This window comes from Barbus barbus (genome assembly GCF_936440315.1).
Source record: "Barbus barbus genome assembly, chromosome: 6".
NCBI classification, from domain to species: domain Eukaryota; kingdom Metazoa; phylum Chordata; class Actinopteri; order Cypriniformes; family Cyprinidae; genus Barbus; species Barbus barbus.
Window position 1 is genome coordinate 30,669,260 of NC_136734.1, and position 27,740 is coordinate 30,696,999.

The window sequence follows — 27,740 nt, forward strand, 5'->3', positions numbered from 1 at the left end:
ATGAGGAAATACCATCGCCTGTGTAGGGGGGTCTTGGCATCTTAACTTTGACTGGAGTTACAAAGTTGGAGATAGCATCATGGTTTTAGAGATATGAAAACAAACAGTATTTATTTTCTTAATAATTATTCATAAATTATTCCCCAACACTGAAATGAAACATTTTGTAAGGCCTTGTCCAAGGTCCTGAAAATGATTTTGCCATGACTGCTCCATTTAGTTTTTTTCCAGGCCTTTTATGCCTTTTTTTATTAGATAGGACAGTTGAGAGTAGACAGGAAAGTAATGGGTGGAGAGAGGGGGGCAGGATCGGCAAAGGGCCTCAAATAAACTCGGGTCGCCGTGAGCACAGTTGTGCTATATGTCGACGCACTAACCACGGAAGACACTACAGATCCAGAAATTTCAGGCATCTCTACATGTTTTCATAGTACAATGAACTCTCATTTCAGAAGACGAAGGAAATTGATTCCTCATTATTTGAGATACTAGATATCTAGTATTTAGCAATCAACCAAATATTCAGACAACTATGAACTTTTAATAAGGCAAATAACACAATAAAACATTGTCAGCTGCTTCAATCAACACTTCACCCTCAATCCACAATAAAAGGATGGTTTATATCGTGATTTACCAACATATAAATGGCTACAAATACTGAAATCAGAATATCTCTCAGTTATGTTTACTAGTTCATCATTCTCTTCTGGTTATAAACCAGTTGGACTAGTGTTAACTTCACTAACAGGATAATATAGATACAAAACAGCTTATCATTTCACACAGTAAACTGTGTTGAGGTTGCATTGACAGCTTGCATGAACATTAAATGTAATACTAAAAGTAAAGGCAAGAAAACCACTTTGTTTCAGAGTTTTATCAATTGTTACTGGACTCTGAGACAGCTTAGTGTTGTGTTAGCCATCCTTCCCAAAGAATAAAAAATGAGAGTGGTTTAATGTAGATGTACCATAATACTTGCTTTTTCTCTTAAGTACATGTTAGTTTCTAACAATTCAAGTAAGTCAATTCCAATACTGATAATGTTACTTATTAAAATCCTTAAAAACCCTTATAAAGGCTCATAATACTGAAAAGAAGAAAAAAAATCAGAACATCTTGGAAAAAAGTATTTGAGGTCAGGTGGTATGATGGCTGTTGTGGTTGTGTACTCGATGTCGCCTTGTCCTGATCTCCATTTCATCATCCTGTGTAAAAGTTAAAAATCATAAGTATTATGATTAACCATACAAAAAAATTAATAAATAAATAACACGTATCCAGTTATCTTACTGTATCAGCTGTATCTGCTGTCTCATCTTCTTCATCTTCAGTATGCTCACTGTGTTCACTGTTGGGATTGGACAGATCAAATTCGGATAGCACTGCATCTTCATCATAGTCTGTCTGGTACTCAGACTCCTCTGTGCGTGTTAGTGAATGTAAGAAACAAAACAAAGATGAGCAAACGGCATGGAGAAAGGGCATGAGTGAAGATCATCCATTTCTCACCATCCACCACGGCCTGCTTCACTGGCTCTATTCTGGACACTATTTCAGCTAGATCAGTGAAAGAAGCATTGGGACAGGTCACCTGGAAGGTAGATAATCATGGAATTAGTTTGTGATGCTGCATAAAAATGAGCAAAGCTCCTCCAAACCCCCTTACATTAGTGCTCCTGGATTTGTGGAATTCCTCTTGATGTTGGTCTTTGAGCATTGTCTCTCTCACCCCGCTCCGACACCACACATCAAACACGGTCTTCCCATGCTGGTAGCCAACGTCCTGCAATAACAGAAAAAAGTCATTGCTGCAGTCAAGGCCAAGGCAATAAAAAGTTTCTATGAGATGATGACAGCCCACTCACAGCAATCTCATCAAATTTGCCAAAGTCCAGTGTGCCATAGCGATCTATGGGTGGTCGCAGATACTCGCAGTAGTCGCTGTCTTTTACCATCTCCAGCTGACGCACAGAACACACATAAGCCAGACGGGTCTGAATCTCTGCCATGTTCAACACCTAAAGGATATGAAACCATAAAAATGCAGATTTTTGGATGAAACAGCTTGAACCAGTGAATGCAAGGGAGTAAAGTAATGATGGGAAGCAGTTAGGGCTTATTTTAAAATATAATTTATTCCTGTGAAGCAAAGCTGAATTTTCAGCGTCATTACTCCAGTCTTCAGTGTCACATGATCCTTCGAAAATCATTCTGATATGCTGATTTATAATCAATGTTGGAAACTGTGGTGCTGCTTAATATTTTTTCTGTGATACTTTTTCCAGGATTCTTTGATAAATAAAAAGTTACAAAGAACAGTGTTTATTCAAAATAGTAATTTGGTGTTACAATAAACACAACTATTTAAAAGTTTAGAGTCAGTAATTTTTTTCTTTCTTTTTCTTTTAAGAAATTAATACTTCTATTCAGCAAGGATGTGTTAAATGGATAAAAAGTTATATTAAACACTTCTATTTTGAATAAACGTTGTTCATTTTAACTTCTTTATTCATCAAAGAATCAAATAAAAAAGTATCATAGTTTCCAAAAAAATATTAAGCAGTACAACAGTTTAAGTTAGAAAGATTTCTGAAGGATCATGTGACACTAAAGACTGGAGTACCGGCTGAAGAAAATTCAGTGCTGCATAACAGATTAAAATTATGTTTTAAAGTATATTAAAATAGGAAATCAATATTAGAAATTGCAATAAGATTTCACAATATTACTGTTTTTTCTGTATTTTTGATCAAATACATTCAGCCTTAATGAGAAAAAGAGACTCCATTAAAAAAACATTAAAAATCTTATTGATCCCAAACTTTTGAAAGCCAGTGTATATTATGCATATTATTATTATGTCATATAGTAATTATATTATTTGTAGAAATAGACACAAACAAACGTTTTGTAATTTGTAATGGAAATGGTTTGTAATTGAATAACCCATAAAAATCCATTTATTGAACCATCACCATATATCTTCTGACCTTTACTTTTTCTGACAGAGGGTTCAAGCGTTTCCATAGCAGCCACCATCCAGATAAAGAGTCTCCATAATTAGTCAGATCGGTCTCATCCTGACTGCCAACATCAACGGCAATCACCAACTTGGCACCCATCGAGCGAGCTGTGTCAGCTTTACAGAAATTTAATGTTTAAAATACCTTACAGCATTTTAACATTTCACAATTAGCAGTTTAGAGCCGGGTGATAGGACATTCTACAATTGGCGAAAATATAAATGATTATTAAAGGATTAGTTCACTTTTAAAAAAACTTTTGCTGATAATTTCCTCACCCCCATGTCATCCAAGATGTCCATGTCTTTCTTTCTTCAGTCGAAAAGAAATTAAGGTTTTTGATGAAAACATTTCTCAATATAATGGACTTCATTGGGACCCAAACGGTTCAAGGTCCAAATGACAGTTTCAGTGCAGTTTCAAAGGGCTTTAAATGATACCAGACGATGAATAAGGGTGTTATCTAGCGAAACGAATCGGTCATTTCAAAAATAAAGTTTAAGTTTAAGTTTTATAAGCACAAATGAAAAAGCACAAAAAAAGTTTAAGTTTTATAAGCACAAATGAAAAAGCACAAAAAAAGTTTAAGTTTTATAAGCACAAATGAAAAAGCACAAAAAAAGTTTAAGTTTTATAAGCACAAATGCTCGCCTTGCTCTGTTCTGTGATGCGCGTTCGTGACGTCACATAATACGCAATTACGTGGAAAAGGTCACGGTTGAGGTAGGCGGAAGTACGAGTCAGTAGGCTTTTTAATATTAAAACACCCAGGATACGCACACGAAATGGGCATTTTAAATGATAAACTGACACAAAGACATTTGAATATGTGTATATGGTCCTCCTTCCGCACATTTGTAAACACTGACTCGGTACTTCCGCCTACCTCAACCGTGACCTTTTCAACGTCATTGCGTATTACGTGACGTCATGAACGCGCATCACAGAACAGAGCAAGGCGAGCATTTGTGCTTATAAAACTTAAACTTTTTTATTTATTTTTGAAATGACCGATCGTTTCGCTAGATAAGACCCTTATTCATCGTCTGGTATCGTTTAAAGCCCATTGAAGCTGCACTGAAACTGTCATTTGGACCTTGAACCGTTTGGGTCCCAATGAAGTCCATTATATTGAGAAATGTTTTCATCAAAAACCTTAATTTCTTTTCGACTGAAGAAAGAAAGACATGGACATCTTGGATGACATGGGGGTGAGTAAATTATCAGCAAAAGTTTTTTTAAAAGTGAACTAATCCTGATTAAAAACAGATGAAAATTTTAAGTGAGGTAAAACTTGTAAAAGTAATACTTATAATAAACTCTAATTTTGCAGCCTTAGAGTACAATAGGACACTTAACCAGGTAGGTTATTGATGTAGCCTCCATCCATGAGCAAGTGTCCATCTTTAGGGTCACACAGAGGGGGAAGGTACCCAGAGAGAGACATGCTGGCACGCACGTACCTCCACAGAGAACCTAAAAGGGCGTACGTGTTAAAATCTATGACAAAAGATGAGAAATAAAGTTGACATGTTTTAGAGATAAAGAAGTTACCATCAGTGTGCACTCTCATGGAGGAGGCAGTGATGTCTGTGGTGATGTTGAAATAAGAGATCCAAAGGTCCTACCATAGAAAGACAGACATATGTTCAAGATTTAGACTTAAATAAGAATATAATGTTTAAAATAGCCTGTATTGTGCAGTGTCAAGTGTCAAACAACTGAACCTCAATTTGTTTGTCCTGGAAGATTCCACTAATGCTGGAGTTAAATGATGCTCCAGTAAACATGGATGTCACTGGGTACGTCAAGTCTGTGATCTTCTTAAATATGGATCCAAAATCCTGTTGTGCACAAAAAAGACAACTCAGTGCATGGTTCTGCATGTACAGCATGAATAGTGTTCAGGTTGAAGGTCTCACCATGGCCCACTGGCGTGCCCTAACCGTCATACGGCTGACGCTTCGCTCTTCAGCATAGAGGGCTCCTATCAAGGAACCAATGGAAGTGCCACCAATCAGATCCACAGGAATCCCTGCCTCACTCAACGCCCGAATGATTCCCACCTGAGAGCAGCCTCTGTGGGTATAGTGTGTTTTCATATTCACACATTGGCTTAGAGTACTTAGTTGAGCATTGTGTAATATTAGTATTTTATAATAAAGCATTTTAAAGGTAAAGTGACTTTCTTTTTAAATTTCTCATCCTAGTTTCGTGTGTAAAAACTAAGTCAGTCATTTGTAGTTTGATTTCCTCAATGAATGCGAACATTGATCCTGTTATGATTTGCAAACATTGACATGTCAAAGACTGGATCACCCAATCACATGATTTTGGGGCGGGGCTACCAGTCTGACTGACAAGAGGCAGAGCAAAAGGAGGGTTTGGAAAACCTGTGTTCTGCTAGTCACACAAAAATTATACACTTCACCTTTAAACATACTTCATATGTAAGCAAAATCTGTATTAAAGATTTTAAAAGTCTAGATGATGAGCAAATATGGCCACAGAGACAATTACATGTAACATGCTATTCATATCATTGCAATTACAGAATCACACAACAGAAAAATTGTCACCAATATGTTAAGTAGATTAGACATTTTATGCCCTGTTATATATCATGTTTGACCCACCTTTAACAAGTCGCTGATTACGACTGATAGCAGGCAGGGACAGAGAGTAGACAAAGAGTCGCTATCATCGAGAGAAACCACAGACATGCTGAGAATTTGAACCCCAAAATAACACTAATGGGTTAGAATTCGCTATATTAGGATTAGTTGATGAGCACAAAATTACAAAACGTAAATGGATACAAACTTCTAATAATGCAAAGGATAAATAATTCAAGAGACTACTGAACTACAGATGATTGAAGAAGCCAACATCAACATGCTTTTGCTAGATTATGTATGTGAGAAATGTTGTTGGCAGCAGGCCACATGGATTGAGGAGGAACAGAATTACTGGTGATGAAGGGGAAGACAAATTCGTACCTGGCCCCCCCTCCTCCCAGTACCAGAGCGATAGCGTTGCCTGTCAGGATCCGAGCCAGACGCGAGAAATCAGAATGCCGGTCGGGAGGCTTCTCAAATACCCGCTGATACATCTCTCTCTGACAGGAGAAGAGGAAAGTGGGAGTTTGCACGGATATGAGATGATGAGTAGATTAGGTCACACAGGAAAAAAACTTTTGAAGAACGATCACTTAATAAAAGTGGATGGGGTCCAGCTGCATTACAGAAATTTCTTTAGTTAAGATTTGGAAAGTTCTGTTTCTTCAGTGAAAATACCATGGTTACTAAACAGATAGGATATAATTCAGAGTTAGAATGTTTCTGTAATGCAGCCCAAGTAAATCATAAATTTGTCACAGTAGTCTATACAACTCATACACTATGTTACAAGTCTTCTGAAGCCATTCGATAACTTTGCTTGAACTGTGTGAAATGTCTCGGTATTCACTTCAAATCTGGTCTTAAAATTTAGTTTTACAGTCATAGTCCCCATTCCAAAGGAATGGGATTCATTACCTACTGCATTAGCAATAAGAAATAGCTCCAAACATACCTTTTTAGTAAAGCTTTTAATATGTATTATTAGTTATATGTATGGTGAGATTAATTTGCTAAGGTGTTTTCCTGCCTATGGCCCTGGACTCCAGCATCCCCATGACCCTACGTGTGATTAGTTTATATCACTGATATTGATGTTTTTTTTTTAGTTAATTGTAAGGGAGCCCCGCACATGACATGCAGGAAAAAACTATATTGTGCACACAATTTACTAATTCATTCCCTCGTTTTAAGTAAAACTTGCGCTTAATATAATAATTTGTTCCCTCCTTTTAAGCAAATCGTGTGCACGAAATAAGTCGTTCCACTTCCTATCTGCATTCTCATAAACCGATGCCTCTCACTTAAAATGATTCCATGCAATGCTGCAACGCTTTTGAGAATGTGTGTATAACTCATTCCCAGCTCAAAATAAAAGTTAAAATTAAAGTGTTTCCATCAATAACATAACATCAGTACATAACAGCAGTAATGAGAATGCAGGCAGGAAGTGGATCAAATTATTATTTCCCAAGCACGATTTACTTTAAACGAGTAAATCGTGAGCATGATTTAGTCAAGTCATCTTTATTTATATAGCGCTTTTAACAAAACAGATTGTGTTAAAGCACTTAACAGTATCACATTGGAGGATACAGTGTCAGTAATGTATAATAATAAGATTAAACATTCAATTTTCAGTTAAAGGCATTTCATTATTGAATTCAGAGATGTCATTGTCTAGCTCAGTTTAGTTTAAATAGAAATCTGTGAAATCAAATTGATGATAATCACTAGAAATCAAGTGTCCCCAACTGAGGAAGCCAGAGGCGACAGCGGCAAGGAACCAGAACTCCCTCTGTGACAGAATGGAGAAAAAAAAACCTTGGGAGAAACCAGGCTCAGTTGGGGGGCCAGTTCTCTTCTGGCCAATTGTTTATTTATTGTTTTAATTAAAAATTTTAATGTATAAATGTATTTATGTCTATTTTATATTGTTGCAATAAGTTATTTAGTAAACCGAGGAAACGTAAATCATGCGCACAATTAGTACATTAGTAAATCATGCGCACGATTTTTCTTTTTTTTCTGCATGTCATGTGTGGGACTCTGTAAATTTTCATTTTCTTTTAAGTGAGTAACTGTTTTATGGTTTTAGTTTTAGTAATCTAAAATAAATCTGCATTGCATTTGTGGTTTGGAAACTTGATGGATTTGTCTCAGGCTTGATAACAGCATTCACATTTACAACAATAGAATGTTAACATTGGTACCAGTTTAGGCAGACTCCTCTTGGAGAAGACCCTGTGGGGACAGGACAGATGCAGATGTCTAGAGATCCAGCTGCGCATGTTGAGCCATTCTGCTGTTCCTCTTGGTGGAGGCCCGTCCTCACGGTGCAACAGGATCAGCTGCTTCTGAGCTCTCACAGCACTGCTCTCTAGCATTCTCTCTAGCTGATACCACAAACAGATCCCAAAAGCTCAGTTTACCAAACAATTGAACAGAAATGTATGTACAATCATTAATTCAATGAATTAGGCATGTCAGCCCCTGTCACGCAATCCCCTCCATGTAAAATAAATCCGTTTTATTGGGATATTGATATGACTGGAGTCTTCATCTCATGCGAGTTAATGCTTTTAAAAATAAGCTTAAAAAGCAGTATTTACCTCTTTATAGGCAAAACTTTTTTTAATAACAATTCACCTCTCCCACAGTGGGCTCCAGTTCCCCCACACCCACTATGATGATGCAGTCTGCCTGTCTGATGCAACGTTGAGTCCAAGGAGTCAGAGAACTGTCAGACTGATACAGAACAATCCGGTGGATGTCCTCTTGTTGACCCAACCAGCTTGACAAACGATACTCATGAACACTGAAAAGGAAATAATAAATGAAATAACCAGTACATCAGAGGAAACAAAACACAACATTTGACTGGAATTTTTTTTACAATGCATCCCAATTTGCATAATACCCATCTTAAATGGTATGCGAGATTAGAATGAATGCTCCCCAAATCATAGTCCACTGAAAATTGAATATATGATTTCTAAAGGCAGTAGAAATTTTAGTCTCTTTCAGTTGCAGAAAAATGGTAAGGAATGCAAAAGTTGCTTCAGTGTTTTTGTATGCATTAGTGTAAAAGTTCAATAGGCTATAAAGATTTGTAAGGTAATGAATTTAGCTAGAAGTTAACACCTACAGTACATGCAGATGCTAACGTTACAAAGGAAGTCTGTGAAATTGAAGAGCATTTATGATGTGGCAGTGCATCCCAAATCTGGCATACTGTCTTTATACATTTCTTTTAAATAATATAAGTATGTTTTTCTCATGCATTTCCCAGTGCATAGCATACAAGTGTCCACCTTTTTCTTCCTGTAAAAATGGGCTAGCCATTTGTAAAGTCTGTGGGTCTAGCTTCTGGTCTCATCCACGTCCAGCTATTTTTAGCTGTACAACATAGTTTGTTTTGCTGCTTGATATTGAAAATTGGTGTGTCTTACCATATTCATTTAGTGTATTATCTTAATAATGAACACACTGCTTTGTAGTGCAAACAGTTTTACCATTTAGGCTTCCGAGTTGAAGAAAAAGGTGAATACAACTCCAGTCTCACCTGTCCAAGGCTGCAACACCCAGGCGCTGTCTGATGATGTCACTGGTTAGGAGCAAAGTGGGGCCTAATTAAAAAGTTAAGACAGTCAACTTAGTATTACCTTTACTTTGAGGCAAATTAAGGAGGGAAACGAGATCAATAGCTGACCAATAGCACTGAGAGCATGCTGCAGCTCCAGCGTGAAGGCGGTCAAAGGCACCTCCTCAGACACAGGTAGTATGGCGACCGTAGACAAATTGGCGGCTGGGTTACCTGCTTCCCACTTACTGCTAGGTGTTTGAAAACCCAGACTGCGCACTGTGAAGATCATTCATGTGCATTAGGGAAAATACAAAACACAAACACAGAAATGTTTCACAAACACACACCTGATAGTGGACCATTCACTTGCTGCATGTTGCCCAAGATTTTCTGCCCAAGAAGATGAATCAGGCGAGTCACAACCTATGAAGGAGTGTGATGTGTTAATGTATATGCAACAGAATATCATGATGTGTTAATGATTTAATGGTCTTTAAATGGTCTAACCTGTGGATATTTCCTCTTAATAGAGTTAAGAGCTCCTTCAGGCAGTTTGGCCAGTTCAGAGTCTCGGACTGCATGGACTGTAGTGGCTCTGTTTAAATGAGTCAAAGCTTCCACCTAACACCAGCACACACATTTTTAAAAGATGGAAACTGCAGAAGGATTTTTTTATTAAACACTCCACAAAATTATCTAAAATATATATTAAAGGGTTATTAAATCAATAAAATGATTTATAATGTGCATTGTAATACATTATATCCTTGTAAATAATTATAATAAATAGTGTAACAATGAATTTATAAGTGTTATAATGTATTAACTGTAGAATTACAATTATTCGTGCAACAATGCATTATAAGGTGCATTACAATGCATAATTAATGCATTAAAACTACTTTTATAATGCATTATACATAAAGGCTTTAAGTAAAGTGTTGCCAATATAGCTTCTAAAAATATATTTGATCAACTTTTGAAAGTACACCAGTATATAGACACACGCACACACTCCTCCACTTACCACACCAATGAGGTCTCCCCGTCCATACTCTCCAGCAAGCTCTTTTTTCCCATCATCCTTCATGATGACAGAACGCAGACGTCCACTCAGAACAATGAAAGTGCTGTCTGACTTATCACCTTGTCTGAGAAAGCCAAAAGAGAAAAATTAAAGTATTACCTGAAATATATTTTACATGCACTTTCAAGTTCTTACAACATCGGAAAGGAGAACAGTGACCTTAGACATAGAGATCTGGAACTGAGAGATTGTATTGGAAAAGTGTGCTTACCTATAGACAGCCCGTCCGGCCTCCAGTGCCATCCAGTCCAGGGCAAAATCAATCTGTCGGACAAAGGAGGAGACCCTCCGTACCACTGTGTGAGCTACATTTAACACCATCCGAGGCTCAGCACGCATTATCCTAGTGGATAAAACACACAGTTGACATGTTAAGCAGTGTTCTGATACACTATACTTAATTTTATATAATTTTAAACTAAATCTTAAATTCTTGCATAATTATTTTTATTTTTATTTATTTTTATTTTGTTTTTATTGAATTATGTCCCACAAAACAGCCAAATTCTGAAAAACATTTACATAAAAAAGCTGTCTACATAGGGTTTAATAAACCCAAAAGGCTTTGGTGTCTTATTTGGTGTCTGTGCTTCATTTTCAGAAGCAGTTTATAAATACTGGAAAGCATGAAATTATGAATTTTTCTCAACAAATGATGAATTTTTCTGCATAATAGTCTTGGATTTTGTTGGATTTGTCCTTACAGCTGGTGGGGAGTACATTTGCTAGAATTTTTAATCGCCTTAAGTGAAATTTGGTGCACATCACATACTCGTAGAAGTGTGTTTTGGAGATAGACAGGAAGCAGCAGTCACGGTGTGCACGCACAGAAAAAATGAGAGGCTCTCCTGTGAGAACGGCCAGGTGGCCCACCATTTCTCCAGGGTGAGTCACAAAAAGACACGTTTCTTTCTCTCTGTCAATCAGTCTCTGGTACACATGGAGAGCTCCTGAGATGACAAACTGCACGCTCACATCCTGTCACAGACACAAAGAAGAAATGGATTCACATGTGACTTGAAATTGATAATTACACTATAGTGTAGTCAAAGTCACAGGTAACTTTCTACCTGATCTCCCTCGCTTGCAACCACAGAGCCCGCCTTAACTTGTCTCAGAGTCACCCTATCGTCCAGAAGACTGGGGTCCTGGAGCACAGTTACATTTTTAAGTTACATAAAAATCCAGGGCCAACATTATAACTACATCAAACTTCTTACTTCAGTAGATCAATTCATAAAATGCGGCGTGACCTGAAGCTGAAAAATTTTAAGCAAGTCCTTCTTGGCAGCTTGAAAAATGGCATTAACTTTACAATGGTGCATGTGGCTGGAGTGCCCCCCAGTGTCTGAGTAGTGAAACACAGCTGAAGGAGAATGTTGCATTGTCACCGACTTCTTCCGTATAGACTGGACGAGAAACGAAGGCACAATTAAGGTATACAAGAAAAAGAAGGACAGTTTATGGCATTTTTATGTGTTTTATAAAATTACGCCACCTTATGAATGGCAATAGGACTTGTAGGGGCTTCCTCTTTTGTAAAGCTTGCCCTGTCAAAGGCCATACTGTGGTCAGGAGAACCAGCTGGAAGATAAGCACACATTAGCACATGTTCATTATGAATGTATTCAACCATTTTGTACAAGGTCAAAGTCAGTACTGGGTATTTTGTCAAAGGTGCATGGTAAAGCACTACCATGGGCGCCGTCGAAAGGTGTTGACAGTGAGCGAGACTTCCTGAATAAAGCGGTAGGACTTTCTGTAAGATGCTTCCCACCATCTTCCAAAAAACAAAAGAGAAAATAAGACCTAAATGCTGTTTTAGTGATTGTTTTTGTTTACTTTAATTAGGATAATATTAGGAAAGTTTGAACAAGATTGTACAGATTAAAATTCTGCTTTAACATCACAGCAAATATTTAACTACATACACAAACATACCCTCTCCTCTGTGCATCTGACTTGTGTCACTATAACAGTCTGTTGACCTCTGCGGGACCTTTTCAGAAACTTCCTCAATTGTCTGTGAGTGCCTGCGTAGTCCTTTGCCTGGACTGGCTTCTCCTACAACAGTAGCCACTGAGACCAGTGGAACAGCTTGACTTTCCTACATGATATGATAGTAATGGTCTATTCGACATATGTACTGTAAAAAATATTGTAATACCTTAACATATTTTCCAAAAGTAGAGCATGATTTATAAACATCTTACCTTATTGAAAAGTTCGGTGGTCAGGCCCAGATAGTTGTGTAGGGCAAGAAAGGTAACTCTCTGAAGACGCACCATGATGATCTAAAAAAAAAGAAAGAAAAAAGCTGTATCCTATCATAAGCAAAACAAAACTAGTATTTCTAATAGACCATTTGACTGAGTCTCATATTTGACTTACTTGAAAAAAAAAAAAAAAAAGCTGTTCTTTTTAACTTTGTTCATCAAAGAATCCTGAACTGTGATCAACATTGATAATAATGTTTCTTGAGCACCAAATCAGCATATTACTATAATTTTTGAATCACGTCACTGCTGAAAATTCAGCTGTCATCACATGAATAAAGTACATTTTGAATCAAATAATTGCAACATTTGTGACCTAAGAGACAAAAGCATTTAAAAAATTTGATGGATTTTAGGCTTTAGGTTATACCTGAGTAACTCGGACTAGGGTCTCTGGGTATTTCTCAAAGACGGATTGGAAAGCCTGTGCAGGAAGGCGGAGAACAGTGGTTGGGGCTGCTGCCCTGGCTGAGACAGTTTTATATGGAGCTGGATGTCCCTGCAGAATAACGGGTTCAAATATGAGACACATTTTAAAACTCTGTGAGCATGAAAACAGGTCAGATGACAGACATTTGCATATCAGAGTGGGCAAAAATGAGGCCAGATGGGTTTTTACAGTGATAACGTCGAGGATGCTGAGAAGACTGTGAACACTGTCTCCAGGCAAAACGTGCTTCACCACAACCTCAGTCCCATCCTGAGCCAGGGAAACAAAAATACAAATCTATATAATAGACTGAAAACAAAGACATTTTCAGTAGGATAGATTAAAAACAGGTATTTTGTTTGGCTCTTACATTCTCATGGATACACAGATCAAGACGCCCATCCTGCACCACAAAGATGCTGTCATCAGTGTCACCTGGCCGGAATAATCCTTCCCCTTGCTGCAGCTGCACAAACACCATGTGGCGACACAGTTCCAGGAACAGAGGCTTCTCAAAATGACCCAGAACCCTGAGAAACAGACAGATCGCAACACATTAGCTTCTGAACAGCATTGCCAGACCATTAGAGCTTGGATTTTATGCGTTGTTTATTATGTAGGATAGCATGACAAGGTACCAACCTGACATTTTTCAGCATATACAGAACCTCAGAGGGCAGGTGAGAGTTCTGCATGTCAAATTCAGTTAGATCTGCTTCCAAGAGTGAAGGTGGAGGCTCTTTTGGCTGCAGGGCCGGTGGCTCCCTTCGGATACGCAGGATTCTGATAGGGAGATGGAGAGGAAGTTTAGATGGTAATGGATTGGCTTTTAAATGTTTGATTTTTCTTGGTTTGTGACTTTTCACGTACTTGCGAGCTATTGATAGAACTTTTGTTCTTTTTCTGGATCGCTTTTGAGATACCGGACCTGAGGTGACAGGTGAGGATAAGGTCTGGACCTGAATGGCCACAAATAACAACACTGCGATTTAAAATCAACCCATGACCATCACATTAATCATGTTGTTGAAAGTAACACAAGAAACAAGGTATTTTCCATATGAAGTAAGAAGTTCTGGTACCTTTCTCATTATCTTCCTGCCATAAAACATCACTTTGTCTCTTTTTCTGAAACGATATTTAGGACCTTCAGCTTGCTCTTCTGGAAAATCAAAGGAAAAATGGTTGATGAAAAACACAAAATCTGAAAACCTGGATATCAGGCATTTATATTTCACAATTTTATCACATAGCACCTACATTCTATCCCATCTCTATTATGTTTATTTTTTATATTTATGGAGCATTTGTGAAAATCATTAACAATCTCACACTCACCAAACTTGTATCTTCTGTGCAGAAAAAAGGCAACAATACTGATAAATGAAATTGCAACAGCCGCTCCAATCAGCACACCAGTCCACTGTGTTATGAGATGACAATAATAGTCATGACAGTAATAAACTTTGTCTGCAAGACAAACAATACAGACTACTCAGTCACTAAAACATAGGCAAAACTGTCAAATACCATGGTACTCTGTAACTGATCCTCTATGAAGTGCTGCACTCGAGCCTTGATCTCATTCCCAGATGGCAGCACTGCCTAGAATAAACAAAAACATAACAAAATCATCATTATAAACCACACCTTACTGCAAATGACCTCAGTAGAAGATAAAGATGATAAATAGTAAACAGCAGCATGGCTTTATTTATGTATTTACTGATTCAAAAACACTCAGGTACACACTTTCAGAAAATTCAAAAACATATTTTTTATATGTCTTACCGGAAATATACTGCATGTATCATCTTGTTCTTTTTCTTCCATATCTTACATTGAGGAGAAATCAGAAATCAACATATTTTGCACAAATCCAATTACCTATATCATGCTTATTTTATAACTCGTAATGTTCTTAAAATACACAATACCTATTAAAGAGGCATGAAGCCATTTCTATGTACATGCTTATGTTAATTATAACATTAGAATAGTTACATAATACCTATTTCTACTAAATATGAGTTAAAACCTCACACAACTGCAGCTCACTTTCCAAAATGTGTCATAGCAACAAATGTGATGGGAAAGTATTTGCATTGCCATCAAATTTATTTATTTATTTGACCTGTATTTCATAATATTTCTACAGTTTCCAAAATGTTTAAAAATGGGAACATTGTTTTAAAAAAATCTACCAAACTACAAATGAAAATGGCAGTGGGAGGGATTCTGTCTGCTCCAACCTGAGTCAGGGGATCATGTGACACTGCCTGTCACCCCTCACTGCAATCTGACACCCTGTTGATGTGATTCATGAGACCCTCAGCCAGGGGATAAAGTCAAACTCTCACCACAGGGTGAAGGTGACGCTAAAACTTCAATTTTAAGTGTCTTTCACATAATGGAAAAAACATTGGAAATGAGAATTTGATTGTTTTAGGACGGGGTGCATGAGGAGGAATGTGGCTCTGGGTCAGAGGTAAACACGGTTCTGTTGTTTACGCACAAGCCGGGGCTATAAACACGCATTTGTAATCAATTACACTGTCAATCACTGCATTTAACAAGATTGTAAAAACAATATGAGGTTGTATAACGCGAAGATGCAAATAATATCAATAGATAAATGGAAAATACCTTCTGAACAGCGTTTCCAAACTGTTTTGGTCACTCTCAATGCAGTTCGGAGTCTCCCAGGGATTCCATTCACAATGATTACACGTGTTGCCAGATCCTCCCCCAAAACTGTCTGATTAAACACCCAAAATAATCTTTTGGATTATGGAGGACGGAGAATTGCTTAATTTCATTGATCAGATGTACTCATCATAAATCATGTTTACTTTTTATTTATAAAAAAATATCGACCCTCTAACAGCGTTCTCTATTCTTTTTCTATTCTTTCAACTTATTTGATTTTATTTATTATTAAAATAAATACTTTGTATACTACGTTAGACTAAGCGATACATTGGTTCACTTACATATTATTGCTCTTTTCTTGGTTTGCATTCTGATTTTAAAAAACAATGCGACTCGCTAGAATTTATGAGTTTATTAAAACAAGCCCAAAAAAACTTTTAAAAAACGGATATGGCAACACTGCTGAGAACCAACGCAGAGCCGCTTTTCAGTATTCGCTACTCCTATTGGCTATCTCCAAGCTGATCTGACCAATCACAGTTGAATTCTTTTTCACGCTGAACGTGGGAATACAGTGATCCTCTTGAAAGCGCAGTAACACACTGTTCAAGGTTAGTGTGTCTTTTTTTTTATTGATTTCTACATATTTCATTAACTTATACTTTATATTCGGCCTGATACGTTTTCATTATTTTATCGCGATATGTGTAAAAGTGATTAATAGCTTTCATTCTTAATTTTGAAGCAGTGTTTCTAAAAACATTGAACTAGAATGCAGACCTTTAAAAGATGTCAAGATATTCATTTTGTTGTCATTCTTGCTTGATATACAAAAATACATAATTTAATGACGGTTGTAAATATATAATGTTTAGTGTTCATGCTAATTACCAACCCACAACTGCACATGGAGCATCGGTTCATTTGCTTCCTTCGTAACTTACTCTTTATATACGATTTTTGTTACTACGACTGTAAAATCATAGTTAATATATGTGTATATATATACACACATATACAGTTAATTATATATAACACTGTAATATAGTGTAACATTGTTAAAATATAATTAATTTCCAGAAGTAATGTTATGAAGTTGTTTAAAACATAATTCAATTGAACTGGTTTCTGAACAGGTTGTTGCTGCAGTTAAATCACTGTAACATGGGGGTGCTGACAGCGCTGACGCGGGGGCTTGTGAGAGGAGCCGACAGAATGGCAGAGTTCACAAGCAAGCGTGGGCCCAGGACATTCTACAAGAGCAGAGGTGCGAGACCCACTGGAGTCCTCACCTCCAGCAGGAAGTTCATACCTGTACAGGCCATGATACCAGAGTTTGTGGTGCCCAATCTGGAAGGATTCAACCTGAAACCATATGTGTCGTACAAGACCCCTGCAGGGACGGAGCCGCCCATGACTCCAGAGATGCTCTTTAATCAGGTGGTGGCCCCACAGATCGAGAGAGACATTGAGGAAGGGGTTTTCAATGAGGAGACGCTTGAGAAATATGGATTAGATAAAACAGAAGAGGGGAAGCTGTTCAAGCTACATCCCAGGAACTTTGTTCGTTAAATGACTTTGTGTTTCAGTGGTTTGCTTATGGACTGTAAACAAGTATGTGATGTTTTCTTAAACTTCTGAAGAGAAGTCATGAAAAATTAAAACCATTTCATATTTGGCTCTTCATCTGGAAATGATTAAAAACTACTGAAATGAAAAGTTTCAAACTGATATATTGCAAAACTGATATATTGCCCGTGTGCATAATTTTGTAAAGCAAGGTTTTCAAACTGGGGTTGGGGGTTAATGGAAATGTTCACAGAATTTTTTTTAAATAAGATTTAAATAAATAATAGAAAAATTTGATATAAGCTTTTGATTAAATAAACAGATTCAAATAAAAAGTAGATAAAGCTATGATTAGGAAAAGAAAACAACTGTAACTAAAGAGAAACTACATATTTTCCAGATAATATTTTACATGTATGCTAAAGATTTGAGTAAAATATAGTTTAAACAAATAAACCCACTTTTGATTTAAAAAAATAAAATAAAACAGTACTACAATTATAAGGAAAAGAAAATACAACTGTGTAGCTAAATAGAAATTTAATATTTTCCAAATAATATTTTAGACATAATTTTTCATTATGTAAGTATAAACTGCATGGATGCCTTTTAAATTTTATGATTGGGGACCCTTGCACAATAATAATCATATTTTGGGGCATTTAAAAAATGTAAAACCCCTACCTTAGAGAAACAGTTTTACAAAAGAAATACATGTAGACACTTGTATTTATTAATAGGGTTATGGTTTATTTGTTATAAAAGGTCTTTGTCTGGTTCTCAGTGTAAAACTAGAAAAGATCCTTTACATTTTCTAGCTAAAATATATAGTCAGAAAATCACACTCGGATGAAATAAAGATACAGTATCTCAAAATTGCATATACTGAATACGAAGGAATAATGTATATGTTACAGCAACACGATGCAGTGAAATGTGCAGGTCCAAATAACCTCAACGTAAAAGGATTTTAAAGCCCATAATATCAGTTGTGTTCAGGAAGAGGGAACGGGTTCAGACGGCTTCTGTTTGTCCTCTGGGTTCCAGTCCCATCTCCACACGTGCATCATGTGGTCGTAGAAGGAGCAGGTAGCCATCAGGCAGGAAAGAGACTGGGAGTCTCTAGCAGGGCTGGTGACGGGGTCTGGAACTGAACTTTTTTCTGGTAAAGGACACTGGTCAGGTATGTACCGCCCCGAGTCATCCTCCAGAGAGGTGTCGAAGCTGGCAGTGGGCGATTCATACTGGATCCTGAGATGGCCTCCAGACTCTGAGAACCCAATGCTGGTTTGGGGAGGTTCTTGAGGAGAGGGGGGTGTGGAGTTGCTTAAGGGGAGTCTGGACCAGTCTGCTCCATATGCTAAGGAATTATGTAGAATATAGGAGGCCAGAACTGGGCATGGTGCATCTTGTCCCTCTACAAACATGAATATTAGGGAGAAAAACAGCATAAAGTGGAATTCAAAATCAAGAACTGTTCAAAACTTAGGGATTAGTAAGATTTGTTATGTTTTTAAAAAGAAGACTTTTACGCTCACCGAGGCTGCATTTATTTGATCAAAACTACAGTAAAATCTCTAATATTGTCAAATGTTATTACAGTTTAAAATAACTTTCTATTTTAATATATTTTAAAATATTATTTATTCATGTGATGGTTTAGCTGAATTTTCAGCAGCCATTACTCCAGTCTTCAGTGTCACATGATCCTTCAGAAATCATTTTAACATGCTGATTTGGTACTCAAGGAACATTTTTTTTTTTTTTATTAATAATGAAAATGTGCTGGTTAATTTTTTTTTTGTGTGCAAACCATGATACATTTTAGTAAAATAAATAAATAACAGTATTTAATTAAAATAGAAATAACATGTTTCTTTTGATAAATTTACTGCATTCTTGGCATATAAAAGAACTCATTTCTTTAAAAACACAACAACAACAAAAAAAAAAACACATTGACCCCAAACTTTTGACCAGTAGCATACATTTTGTAATTGACATATAAAGAGTAATTCTTACCCATAGCTTTCTGGCAGTGGAGAATATGGAAATCATTATGCATGCATGCAGCGAGCAGCAGGTGCTCTTGTCTGGGGTGCCACTTGAGTCTCCACACACCTCCACCCACTGCAGTCTCACTCAAGGGCTGCTTCATGTTCCTCTCGTCCCAGAGCAACACGTTCTCATCATAGCTGCAAGAGGAACAAACACATGTACAGTACATTTGTCATACGTTTCAATATTGTGTGGTCAAGCGAATTCACCCAGTTGGCCAACAGAAAACTGTTTGGCTTGAAAGTAATGTCTCTGTGAGTTGTGCTTCATAAACCACATTTGTTTCCCATGACATTTCACAAATGTGACCACATTTGACATATTTCTTTCTTCTTAACGCCATAAACCGTTTCTCTATAGTTTTTTTTTTTTAAATCTATTGGAAAGTCATGGAAACCAATAATGGATTTCTTTCTTGTTGGAGCAAATCGGAATGCAAAAGGATATTTGTTATCGTCTCCCATGTACCCCAGTCGAGGGTTTTTTGACTGAGAAGTACTTACCTTCCTGTAGCTAGTATGTGCTCTCGATGGGGGTTACTGTGCATGCTGCATACTCCCATAGTGTGTCTGTGACAGGAGAGCAGTATTTACAATTGTCATTTACAATGACAGTATAAACAGAATGAACAATCATATAGAACATAAGTTAAACAGTGACTCAACAAATACTATAAGTAATGTTGCTGGCTGAAAAACCATAGCTTGTGTTTGACCTCTTGCTTGTGAAGGTAGGGGAAGAGGGACCCATTCTCAGATCCCAGCCCTTTAGTTTACAGTCATCACCACCTGGGACAGCACAAAAGTTATAACGTTCAGATAAATACTTTTACATAAAAACATAAATCAATGCAGTTTTATTTTATTTCAAAGAACAAAAATGATTTTTAATAGGGTTTAAATTACCCTGAGTAAATAAGTATACATGCAACAGCACCACAAACAACTCCTTTTGCTTGCTCGTTTTCCTCATACCTGAATAAACAATCTGTGTATCCCAGTAACTAAATGCTGAGATCCAGGCTTCAAAGTCGTGAGCTTTCCACTGACACAAAGCAGTTAAACTGGCTTCCCCAAGAGACAGTGCTGTGAGAGAGCCACTCGAGTCACTGGACACCACACGCACATCACTGCTGCAAAAACAGATTATATACAGAGACGATGCGATGCCAAATCATCAGTACATCAATGACGAGCGCACCTTACCTCTCACCTCTCCCTGTGGACCAGTCTAAAGACAAGGCCAGTCTGTCAGGACCCAACTCTGTGCTCAACTCGTACTCCAGACCACACGTGCCCTGCTACTGGAGACACAGTCCAGACAGGCAGAAGACACTTAATGAAGTACAAATACAACAATAAAATACAGCGTCCAATGTCCACAGTGTTTAAAGCAGTGGCTCTCAACCAGGGTACCTCAAAGGAATCCACAGGATGACTTTAAATTTTTATTTATTTATTTAACCTTTATTTATCCAGGTAAACTGTTTGAGAACCACTTCTCATTTACAAACATTTAGATTAGATACATAGATTGATGAATAAAAGTACTGACTGAGTGGCATGTATGAATTTCTTTCTTCTGTTGAACATAAAAAGATATTTTGAAGAATGTGGGTAACCAAACAGCTGTTGGTCTCCATTGACTTCCATAGTTTGAAAGTCAGTGGGGACCAAAAACAGTTTGGATACAAAACATTTTTCAGCAAAAGAAAGCAATTCATACAGGTTTGGAACAACTTGAGGGTGAGTAAATGATGACAATTTTCATTTCTGGGTGAACTATTAATATGATAATTAATAGGATTTAATTAATATAATATAAATAATATATTTAATATGAATATTTGAACATTAAACTTAATTATCTAACCTTATTAAAATGCTGTAAAAAATTTAAAATCATATTTATTCTAATTAACTTTTTTTTTTTTTTTTAAGTGCTTGATATTTGGGATTAGTATTGTGATTTGTCACCTGAGGTTCCATAAGCTTGTACAACTGGATTTCTCCACTTGCAGTGGCCATACCCAACATTGGGCGCTCTGATATCGGCAGGTGACACCTGACAAATTAAAACAAATAAAAACACTCATAATTCATGTTTATTGGCCAGTTACATAAAGCATTTGACTCTGCATCAACTGGCCATCTGTCAAGGGTGTTGCCTCATCTACACATGACAAACGGTGTGGAAAATGGATGGATGCCATCACATACAATAAATAACATACATAATATATACACAGGCTGTACAAAATACAGTACAATATGCATATGGAGTATGTAAAGGTGTAGGTGAAGAGTGAATTGTAGTGAGCAGAATGAATAGTGAGATTCACTTACCATTTCAGGTCGAGTATAGCAGGAGTGTCTATCCTCTGAGCCTCAGTCAGTGGAGGGATGAACGATGGTTGCGGATTACAGTCAAACAGATAAAGTCGACCGATTCTGCTCGGTGCAGTACAGCTTTCAGCGGGTTGCTGTTAACAGAAAACACCGAACTGATACCACACAATACCATAAGCTAAAGCCGAAAGATATATGCATTACCTTCTCATCGCCTTTTTGAAGTTGGTAAGTCCCACATGCCAGAACATGAGACCACTGTGGTAATGGGCACCACTCCACGGTATCAGCGCTTAACTCCGTGTCAAACACCTGCAGGGTTCGGGTTCGAGACTGCCAACCCATTTAAGCGGCTCGGCATAATATGAAGCAACTACAGTAACTGACCAAGAAATGACTGACTGTAGGCGTACTGTCAGTCTGTGACCCCTACATGCATGCAGCACGCTTAAAATGTTTTATTTAAAATTGTAATTTTATATCATTTTTTTATTTTAAATGAATGGTATATATTATAACTTAGTGCCAAATATTAGTTTCCAGGTCATAAACGTTTTCGTGTAACTTTATCGTTTTACGAGGTAAACAGGACGCGGATGGCACAACAACTTCCGGGTTGCTGAGCGTTTAAATCGCGCCCTTGTTGATAACGAGAAGCATGTAGTTGTATTTATTTATTTTATGTGATTTTACGTTAAATCAGTATGGATAAAAACTCCGAGTCAACATCTGTTCTTTGCACATTGCTGGATAAAAACGATCAGTCCAAATATGTGTTTTTTACGCAAAAGCGATCAGCGGGAGACATAAACATAGGGTGAGTTAATATGCATACTCCTTTTAAAACTAACTTACTTTAAATAATACATACACATTTAATTTTTTTGTCGTGTGTGCAGTTATAAATAAATTGTGTTTTAGTATTTTTAATATACTTATTCATATTTTTAATTGTTTTATATTTTCAGTTTTCACTTTAGATTTAGTATTTTTACGCGATTTTGTCATTATTATTATTATTATTTAAATATTTCTATTTAGCTTTAATTCATTTAATTTTTAGTTTTTGTAATTGAAGTAGTTCAGGTGGTTGCTTTGGACTTCAGGTTTTTTATGCAACAGTTGTATTTGATTTGATTTCTATTGTATATAATTAATTCTATATATTATATTCAGCTAGCCTAAATATTTCAAAAACACTAATGTTGTGCAACATATCCTAGACTTACAAAGCTTTAATAATAAAGTTGTAAAGAACCACTTTCTCAAAAAATATAACATTTAACACTTGAAAATAGTAGGTTAGTTTATGTTACATCTTTAATCAGCATCATAAACTAGTGATATTTGACTAAATAGGCTTGTAATAGGAGTCAAATGGTGTAACCGGTTACACCGCTTGACATTTCAATTTAAAATCAAATTTGACATGCATTATCATGGACACCTATGTAAGTACATGGCCTTGGTGGGAATATTTCAAATGTCATTTTTAAAGTTAATACTCATTTTCATAATAATGATGAATTATCAATGAATTTCTGTGGTCATACCATTTGACAAGTATACCTAAGAATACCTGACCATACCCTAAAAATGTCAAATTATCTCACATTTTAAAGAGAGTTACTAACCTTTGCATGCAGAGGTCCTTCTCTGGAATATAATTTCCTGTCACATGATCTTCTTGCAAAATATTAACAAAATGGCTCCTTGAATGGTGGTTACACCACCTTGACACTTAAGGAATTTGACTTGACTCCCATAATTCCCCAAATTAATTATAATATTCAGAACAACGGTGCTCCATTTACTTTTATTTACTATTAAATAGTACTAATGTATGATTATGCCAAACTAGCTGATCAGGTGTTTTGAGAATTACACCTTTTTTAAACGAGATCAAGGTTTTTACGGTTACACCACATTGACATTTTTGCAATAATCCCCCAAATATTCTCTAAAAATGAATTAAAACCAGAAATTTTATACTTGGTCCACAAAAAAGAGAATGTATGTAATTAATTTGCACATTTATTTTGAAATTTTAACCCTTTTAAATTTAATTAAACCATATGGACACAAAAATATTAGCGTCACGTCATTGACCCATATACTTTTTCTTGTTTTTATTTTTTGTTAACAGTGACAACACTAAATTACACACTCATATCAGTTGGCTACAACATTTGTCATAATAATAATAATACATAATATTATGAATTGTATATATTGCTTATAATTATATATATCACGATGTCCCGTTTCCTGTAGATTTACCAATGGTGAAGATGTTTGGAAAACACATCTTTCAGAGGAGATTCTGTCTCAATTTGTAAGGATTTTTTTTATTTTCTACATGACAGATATTTGTTTCTTATAACAATAATATGGGGGGGGGGCAGTCGTGGCCTAATGGATAGAGAGTCGGACTCGTAATCGAAAGGTTGCGGGTTCGAGTCCCCGGCCGGCAGGGATTGTATACTCAATACCACAACTGAGGTGACGACTTTACTTTACAATACGTCACGACTTTACTTTACTTTACTTTAATACAATGCTTTTAATCTTTACAGTTTAAGACATTTTCATTGAAGTCCACAGAGGATTATACCTTCAAACTCAAGTGAGTGGGAATCTGAGGGCCAATTAATGAATCAAAAATCTGATCTCTCGCTTGCCAAAATCTACTGTCCTCTCTGAGAACAGTCTCTTGTGTATGTGGACAGATGTGCGTGTAAAGCTGGCAGAGCGTTTGTGAAGCTGCAGCAGGACAGTGCTGTGCTGCATTTCGGAGCGGAGCCCTCAGACCTCAGTCTGTCCCTGTCAAAACTCAAAGACTCAGAGGGAAGGACAGAAGTCAAGGAACTGCTTTTTAAAATGGCTGACAGCTTGCAACAGCTAGAAAGTCAAGGCAAAGATATTTTCATTTATTCTACTCACTTATTTTCAAAATAATAAAACCCTGTTATACTAAACGTTTGCTATTTTATAATTTTTAGGTTCTTCATCCTCACTTAGTCCAGTCAGGAGTCCTCAGAAAAGGAGTTCTGGTAAGTTAATGCAGTAACTTTTAAGCATGCTAGTTGTCAAATGGATTTAAATAACTTGTTAAACATCCAGGGGATTCTAATAAGTCTTACAATTATTTAGTTATATTATCAATCTTAATTAAAACAGGCTTTTTTTAGTTCATTCTTTATTTTATTACAGCAGAAGTATCAGAGGTGTACTGTATATCAGCTTAATTTATACCAGAATTACTTGTCTAATTGTCCAAGCTCATTTATTGTTTTAGAATTTGAACCTAGGAAACAGCATAAGGGTCCAGTAGTAGCAGCAGTCAGAAAACGTCTTCTTGGAGATTCTCTGATCAACCCAGGAACAAAAAGGTGAATATTTTCATTGACTTCAGTCTCCTAAATAAATGAGTAACAATCTGTGAATACCTTACACAGGGTATTCTGCTCACTGACCATTTCTGTTTTGTTTATTTTATAGAAAGAAACCTGCAACAGGTGTGGCCTTTGACGACGAAGATGATGATGAATGAAGTCAACACGACCACTGAGTTTTATAAAAACATGATTGTACCTTTTTAACCAACTCAACACTATCTGTTTTTAAAATGTAACTTGGACAGAAATCAGTGTGTACTGTTTCAAGTCATCATGTACTATTTAAGGTTTTAGTAAATGACATTACTAAATGATTTCTTCATATTTTGTTCCTTTTGAAATGTGTTGCTAATAAAAAAAATATATTTTTAAATAGCTGTGTTCACTGAAAATGTTATTTTCAGCAAAAGAGTAGACAAAAAAAAAAAGAGTCCGAAAATCAATTTAACAATTTATTGACTTAATTTTTCTCTTTTCTCCCTGTTAATATTAAAAACATCAGTTCACCCCAGTTAGCACAAGATTATGGAAACAATAAAAGTAATTGAAAACAAGCCGAAAAGGTCCAGTCAATCTTGTTACAAGGGAATCCACCTGAACATGGGTATTACTGGATGAAAAAAACGTTCATAAATATCGAATCATATTCACATGTACTGAATTTACATTCCAACGCACTTACAATAAAGATAAAACTAAATCACCTCCTTAACCATAATGCTATTTTATATGATACAGAACCACACTCATGTTTGCTGGTGTCTTAAATCACTGTACATATTAATTTCCAAAGTGAAAAGCAGCTCGCACTGATCTTTAGTTAGGCTGTTGAGGTTCTCCGTTAGCAGGAAATATATTCTGAAGTGGCCCAGACGCCTGATCGTTATGTAAATAAGTGTTCAGTAGGTCAGTTTTGACATAGCTGGTCACAATTAATTTACACATTTCAAAAACTACGCTTCATTTCCCTTTGGTCATCGTACATGAAAATGCACTGAGGGCCTCTGCTTTCCTCTCTTTGAGGAGCTCCGAAATATCAATCATACTCTTTTACGCAGCGATGTCAGAAAAATAAGACACCATTATAGTACTAAGTGCCAACAACTGTGCAAGATTCAGAGATTAAGCACGGTTAGACTGTCACTGAGCGATAGGACCTAACCAACATGTACAGCACTGACATGAAGGAGTAGCATCATTTCATTTCAAATGAACAATATGATCGAAAAATGTACACTTGTGTTAAATTACAGTGCAAAGGACAGGTTTTTAATTCAAAACCTCCTGCTATTCAATAAAGGGTTCTCAGAAATACAGTAATCAATAGCAATGACCTGATTTCTGTCTATCTGTAATAATAGTGACTAAGAGTTCACCTTTGGCTTCACAGTGATAGCGTGACAATTATTATGAACTTTCTACTGACATCTAGTATTACTCAGCTTTTTACCATAATGCAACGTACATTTTCCACCGAGACAGACACCGCCGGTATCAATTACAATTCATTTCAGAATTCATTCATCAAAAAAAAAGAGAGAACCCCCTGGTTCGGGAGACACAAAAGTCAGCACAAAACACTTAAGCCGTTTACATTCAATTACAAGACCATAAACATTTCCATAGCAGGCCTGGTTCGGTACGGTTCAACTAAAGGCCTTTGAATCGGTCACGAGTCATTCACTATTGAGTGTCCGATTTCAAAACTTCAATGAAGGTGCACAGGTACATTTGCATTCTTCAACAAGAACAACAGGTCTGTTCAAAACATTTAAGCATAGTAAAATTTCTTCAACCCACAACACGACAGGCTTGTCTTTTATAGCATGCTCTCAATCAACAGAGTAGGTCCGAGTAAAGAAAAAAAGATTGGTTTCAATTCAACGAGAGGATAAACAGTCATAAAAAGAACAAGTTGCAAAGGCTGAACCCATTCGAGTCCTATTCCTTGAGGGATGATTATGTTATGACATCAACACTACAATTAAAACAATTCAACATGTGATCTGTTTAAAGATAGTACGATCATATTCAAATTTAAAGCGATACCAAAATAAACCATACGGCCGGTTCAAAGCCTATCTAAGAAATACATTCTCTTTAATTCCCATCCAGCAGGCTTGAATATAAAGTAAAGTAATATACGATTCCATAAACCATCATCTCCGAAACGCAGGAGGGGAGGCCCGATCACGTCCAGGCACCGACTGTGTCCGCATCTCTTTTCAGAGTTCCCAGAAGAGCCGTTCTCTCGCTCCGCTACTGAAGTGCAAATGGAAACAAGAACAACCCACTCACTGGGCCAGAGAGATGGATCCTCTCCAGCGAGAAAAAACGCACAAATGTCTTTCACCATACAGACACGGGTCTGAATTTGAGGCTTATTTTTTAACATCTCTCCGTCTGTGAGATTAACAGCTGTTTCAGCACAGAGTGTCCGTATTAAATGACAACTGCACCTGTGAGAAGGCAAAATAAACATGACAGAGAAATATTTTAAATAATGTAGTTTAATAATCTGCTCTTTTGAACTCTTCTCTATTCATCAAATAATCCTGAAAAAATAAGTCAGTTTCTGCAAATATATTAAGCAGGAAAACGTCTCAATTGTGATAATATAAAAATGTTTCTTGAGCACCAATTCAGCATACACTCTTAAAAATAAAGATTCTTTATTAGCATCAAGGGT

At 36.6% G+C, this 27,740-nt stretch overlaps 5 protein-coding genes across 9 annotated transcripts in view; 2 read left to right on the plus strand and 3 right to left on the minus strand.

Annotated features, from left to right (window-relative positions):
* Window positions 1–227: 227 nt before the first annotated feature.
* Window positions 228–15,758, minus strand: pnpla7b (patatin-like phospholipase domain containing 7b). 4 transcript variants are annotated; one of them, XM_079419455.1, is made up of 36 exons: window positions 15,673–15,758; window positions 14,818–14,861; window positions 14,557–14,631; window positions 14,365–14,449; window positions 14,109–14,188; window positions 13,897–13,985; window positions 13,669–13,809; window positions 13,397–13,556; window positions 13,216–13,296; window positions 12,967–13,095; window positions 12,534–12,614; window positions 12,262–12,427; window positions 12,017–12,100; window positions 11,819–11,904; window positions 11,574–11,729; window positions 11,391–11,468; window positions 11,093–11,298; window positions 10,532–10,663; window positions 10,261–10,384; window positions 9,741–9,854; window positions 9,581–9,656; window positions 9,360–9,509; window positions 9,213–9,276; window positions 8,297–8,465; window positions 7,861–8,043; window positions 6,029–6,147; window positions 4,952–5,108; window positions 4,757–4,873; window positions 4,584–4,653; window positions 4,389–4,505; window positions 2,997–3,145; window positions 1,872–2,024; window positions 1,673–1,789; window positions 1,516–1,597; window positions 1,297–1,427; window positions 228–1,211 (listed from the first exon to the last, which is right to left on the minus strand). In XM_079419455.1, the coding sequence occupies exons 2-36, from the start codon at window positions 14,857–14,859 to the stop codon at window positions 1,143–1,145; spliced, it is 4,032 nt and encodes a 1,343-aa protein (XP_079275581.1). In that variant the 5' UTR covers window positions 14,860–14,861; window positions 15,673–15,758; the 3' UTR covers window positions 228–1,142. The 4 variants fall into 4 exon arrangements, with proteins under 4 accessions (XP_079275581.1, XP_079275580.1, XP_079275579.1 ...); XM_079419454.1 differs by having other exon boundaries at window positions 11,981–12,100; XM_079419453.1 differs by having other exon boundaries at window positions 4,389–4,653.
* Window positions 15,759–16,232: 474 nt separating this feature from the next.
* Window positions 16,233–17,424, plus strand: mrpl41 (mitochondrial ribosomal protein L41). Its single transcript, XM_079418874.1, has 2 exons — window positions 16,233–16,289; window positions 16,815–17,424. The coding sequence occupies exon 2, from the start codon at window positions 16,843–16,845 to the stop codon at window positions 17,248–17,250; it is 408 nt and encodes a 135-aa protein (XP_079275000.1). The 5' UTR covers window positions 16,233–16,289; window positions 16,815–16,842; the 3' UTR covers window positions 17,251–17,424.
* A 554-nt stretch (window positions 17,425–17,978) lies between these two features.
* Window positions 17,979–22,256, minus strand: dph7 (diphthamide biosynthesis 7). 2 transcript variants are annotated; one of them, XM_079419569.1, is made up of 9 exons: window positions 21,858–22,256; window positions 21,651–21,787; window positions 21,282–21,369; window positions 20,511–20,605; window positions 20,280–20,437; window positions 20,021–20,093; window positions 19,809–19,874; window positions 19,270–19,442; window positions 17,979–18,664 (listed from the first exon to the last, which is right to left on the minus strand). In XM_079419569.1, the coding sequence occupies exons 1-9, from the start codon at window positions 21,996–21,998 to the stop codon at window positions 18,243–18,245; spliced, it is 1,353 nt and encodes a 450-aa protein (XP_079275695.1). In that variant the 5' UTR covers window positions 21,999–22,256; the 3' UTR covers window positions 17,979–18,242. The 2 variants fall into 2 exon arrangements, with proteins under 2 accessions (XP_079275695.1, XP_079275696.1); XM_079419570.1 differs by having other exon boundaries at window positions 20,280–20,434; window positions 21,858–22,137.
* On the plus strand, window positions 22,246–25,598 carry LOC306871550 (protein PAXX-like). Its single transcript, XM_079419571.1, has 7 exons — window positions 22,246–22,470; window positions 23,928–23,988; window positions 24,230–24,279; window positions 24,383–24,567; window positions 24,656–24,706; window positions 24,952–25,045; window positions 25,155–25,598. The coding sequence occupies exons 1-7, from the start codon at window positions 22,358–22,360 to the stop codon at window positions 25,204–25,206; spliced, it is 606 nt and encodes a 201-aa protein (XP_079275697.1). The 5' UTR covers window positions 22,246–22,357; the 3' UTR covers window positions 25,207–25,598.
* Window positions 25,490–27,740, minus strand: part of LOC306871548 (ATP-binding cassette sub-family A member 2-like) — a 33,632-nt gene continuing 31,381 nt past the window's right edge. The window contains exon 47 of the mRNA XM_079419568.1: window positions 25,490–27,510. Coding sequence (XP_079275694.1) covers window positions 27,475–27,510 — 36 coding nt within the window. The 3' untranslated portion in view covers window positions 25,490–27,474. The remainder of the gene's footprint in view (window positions 27,511–27,740) is intronic.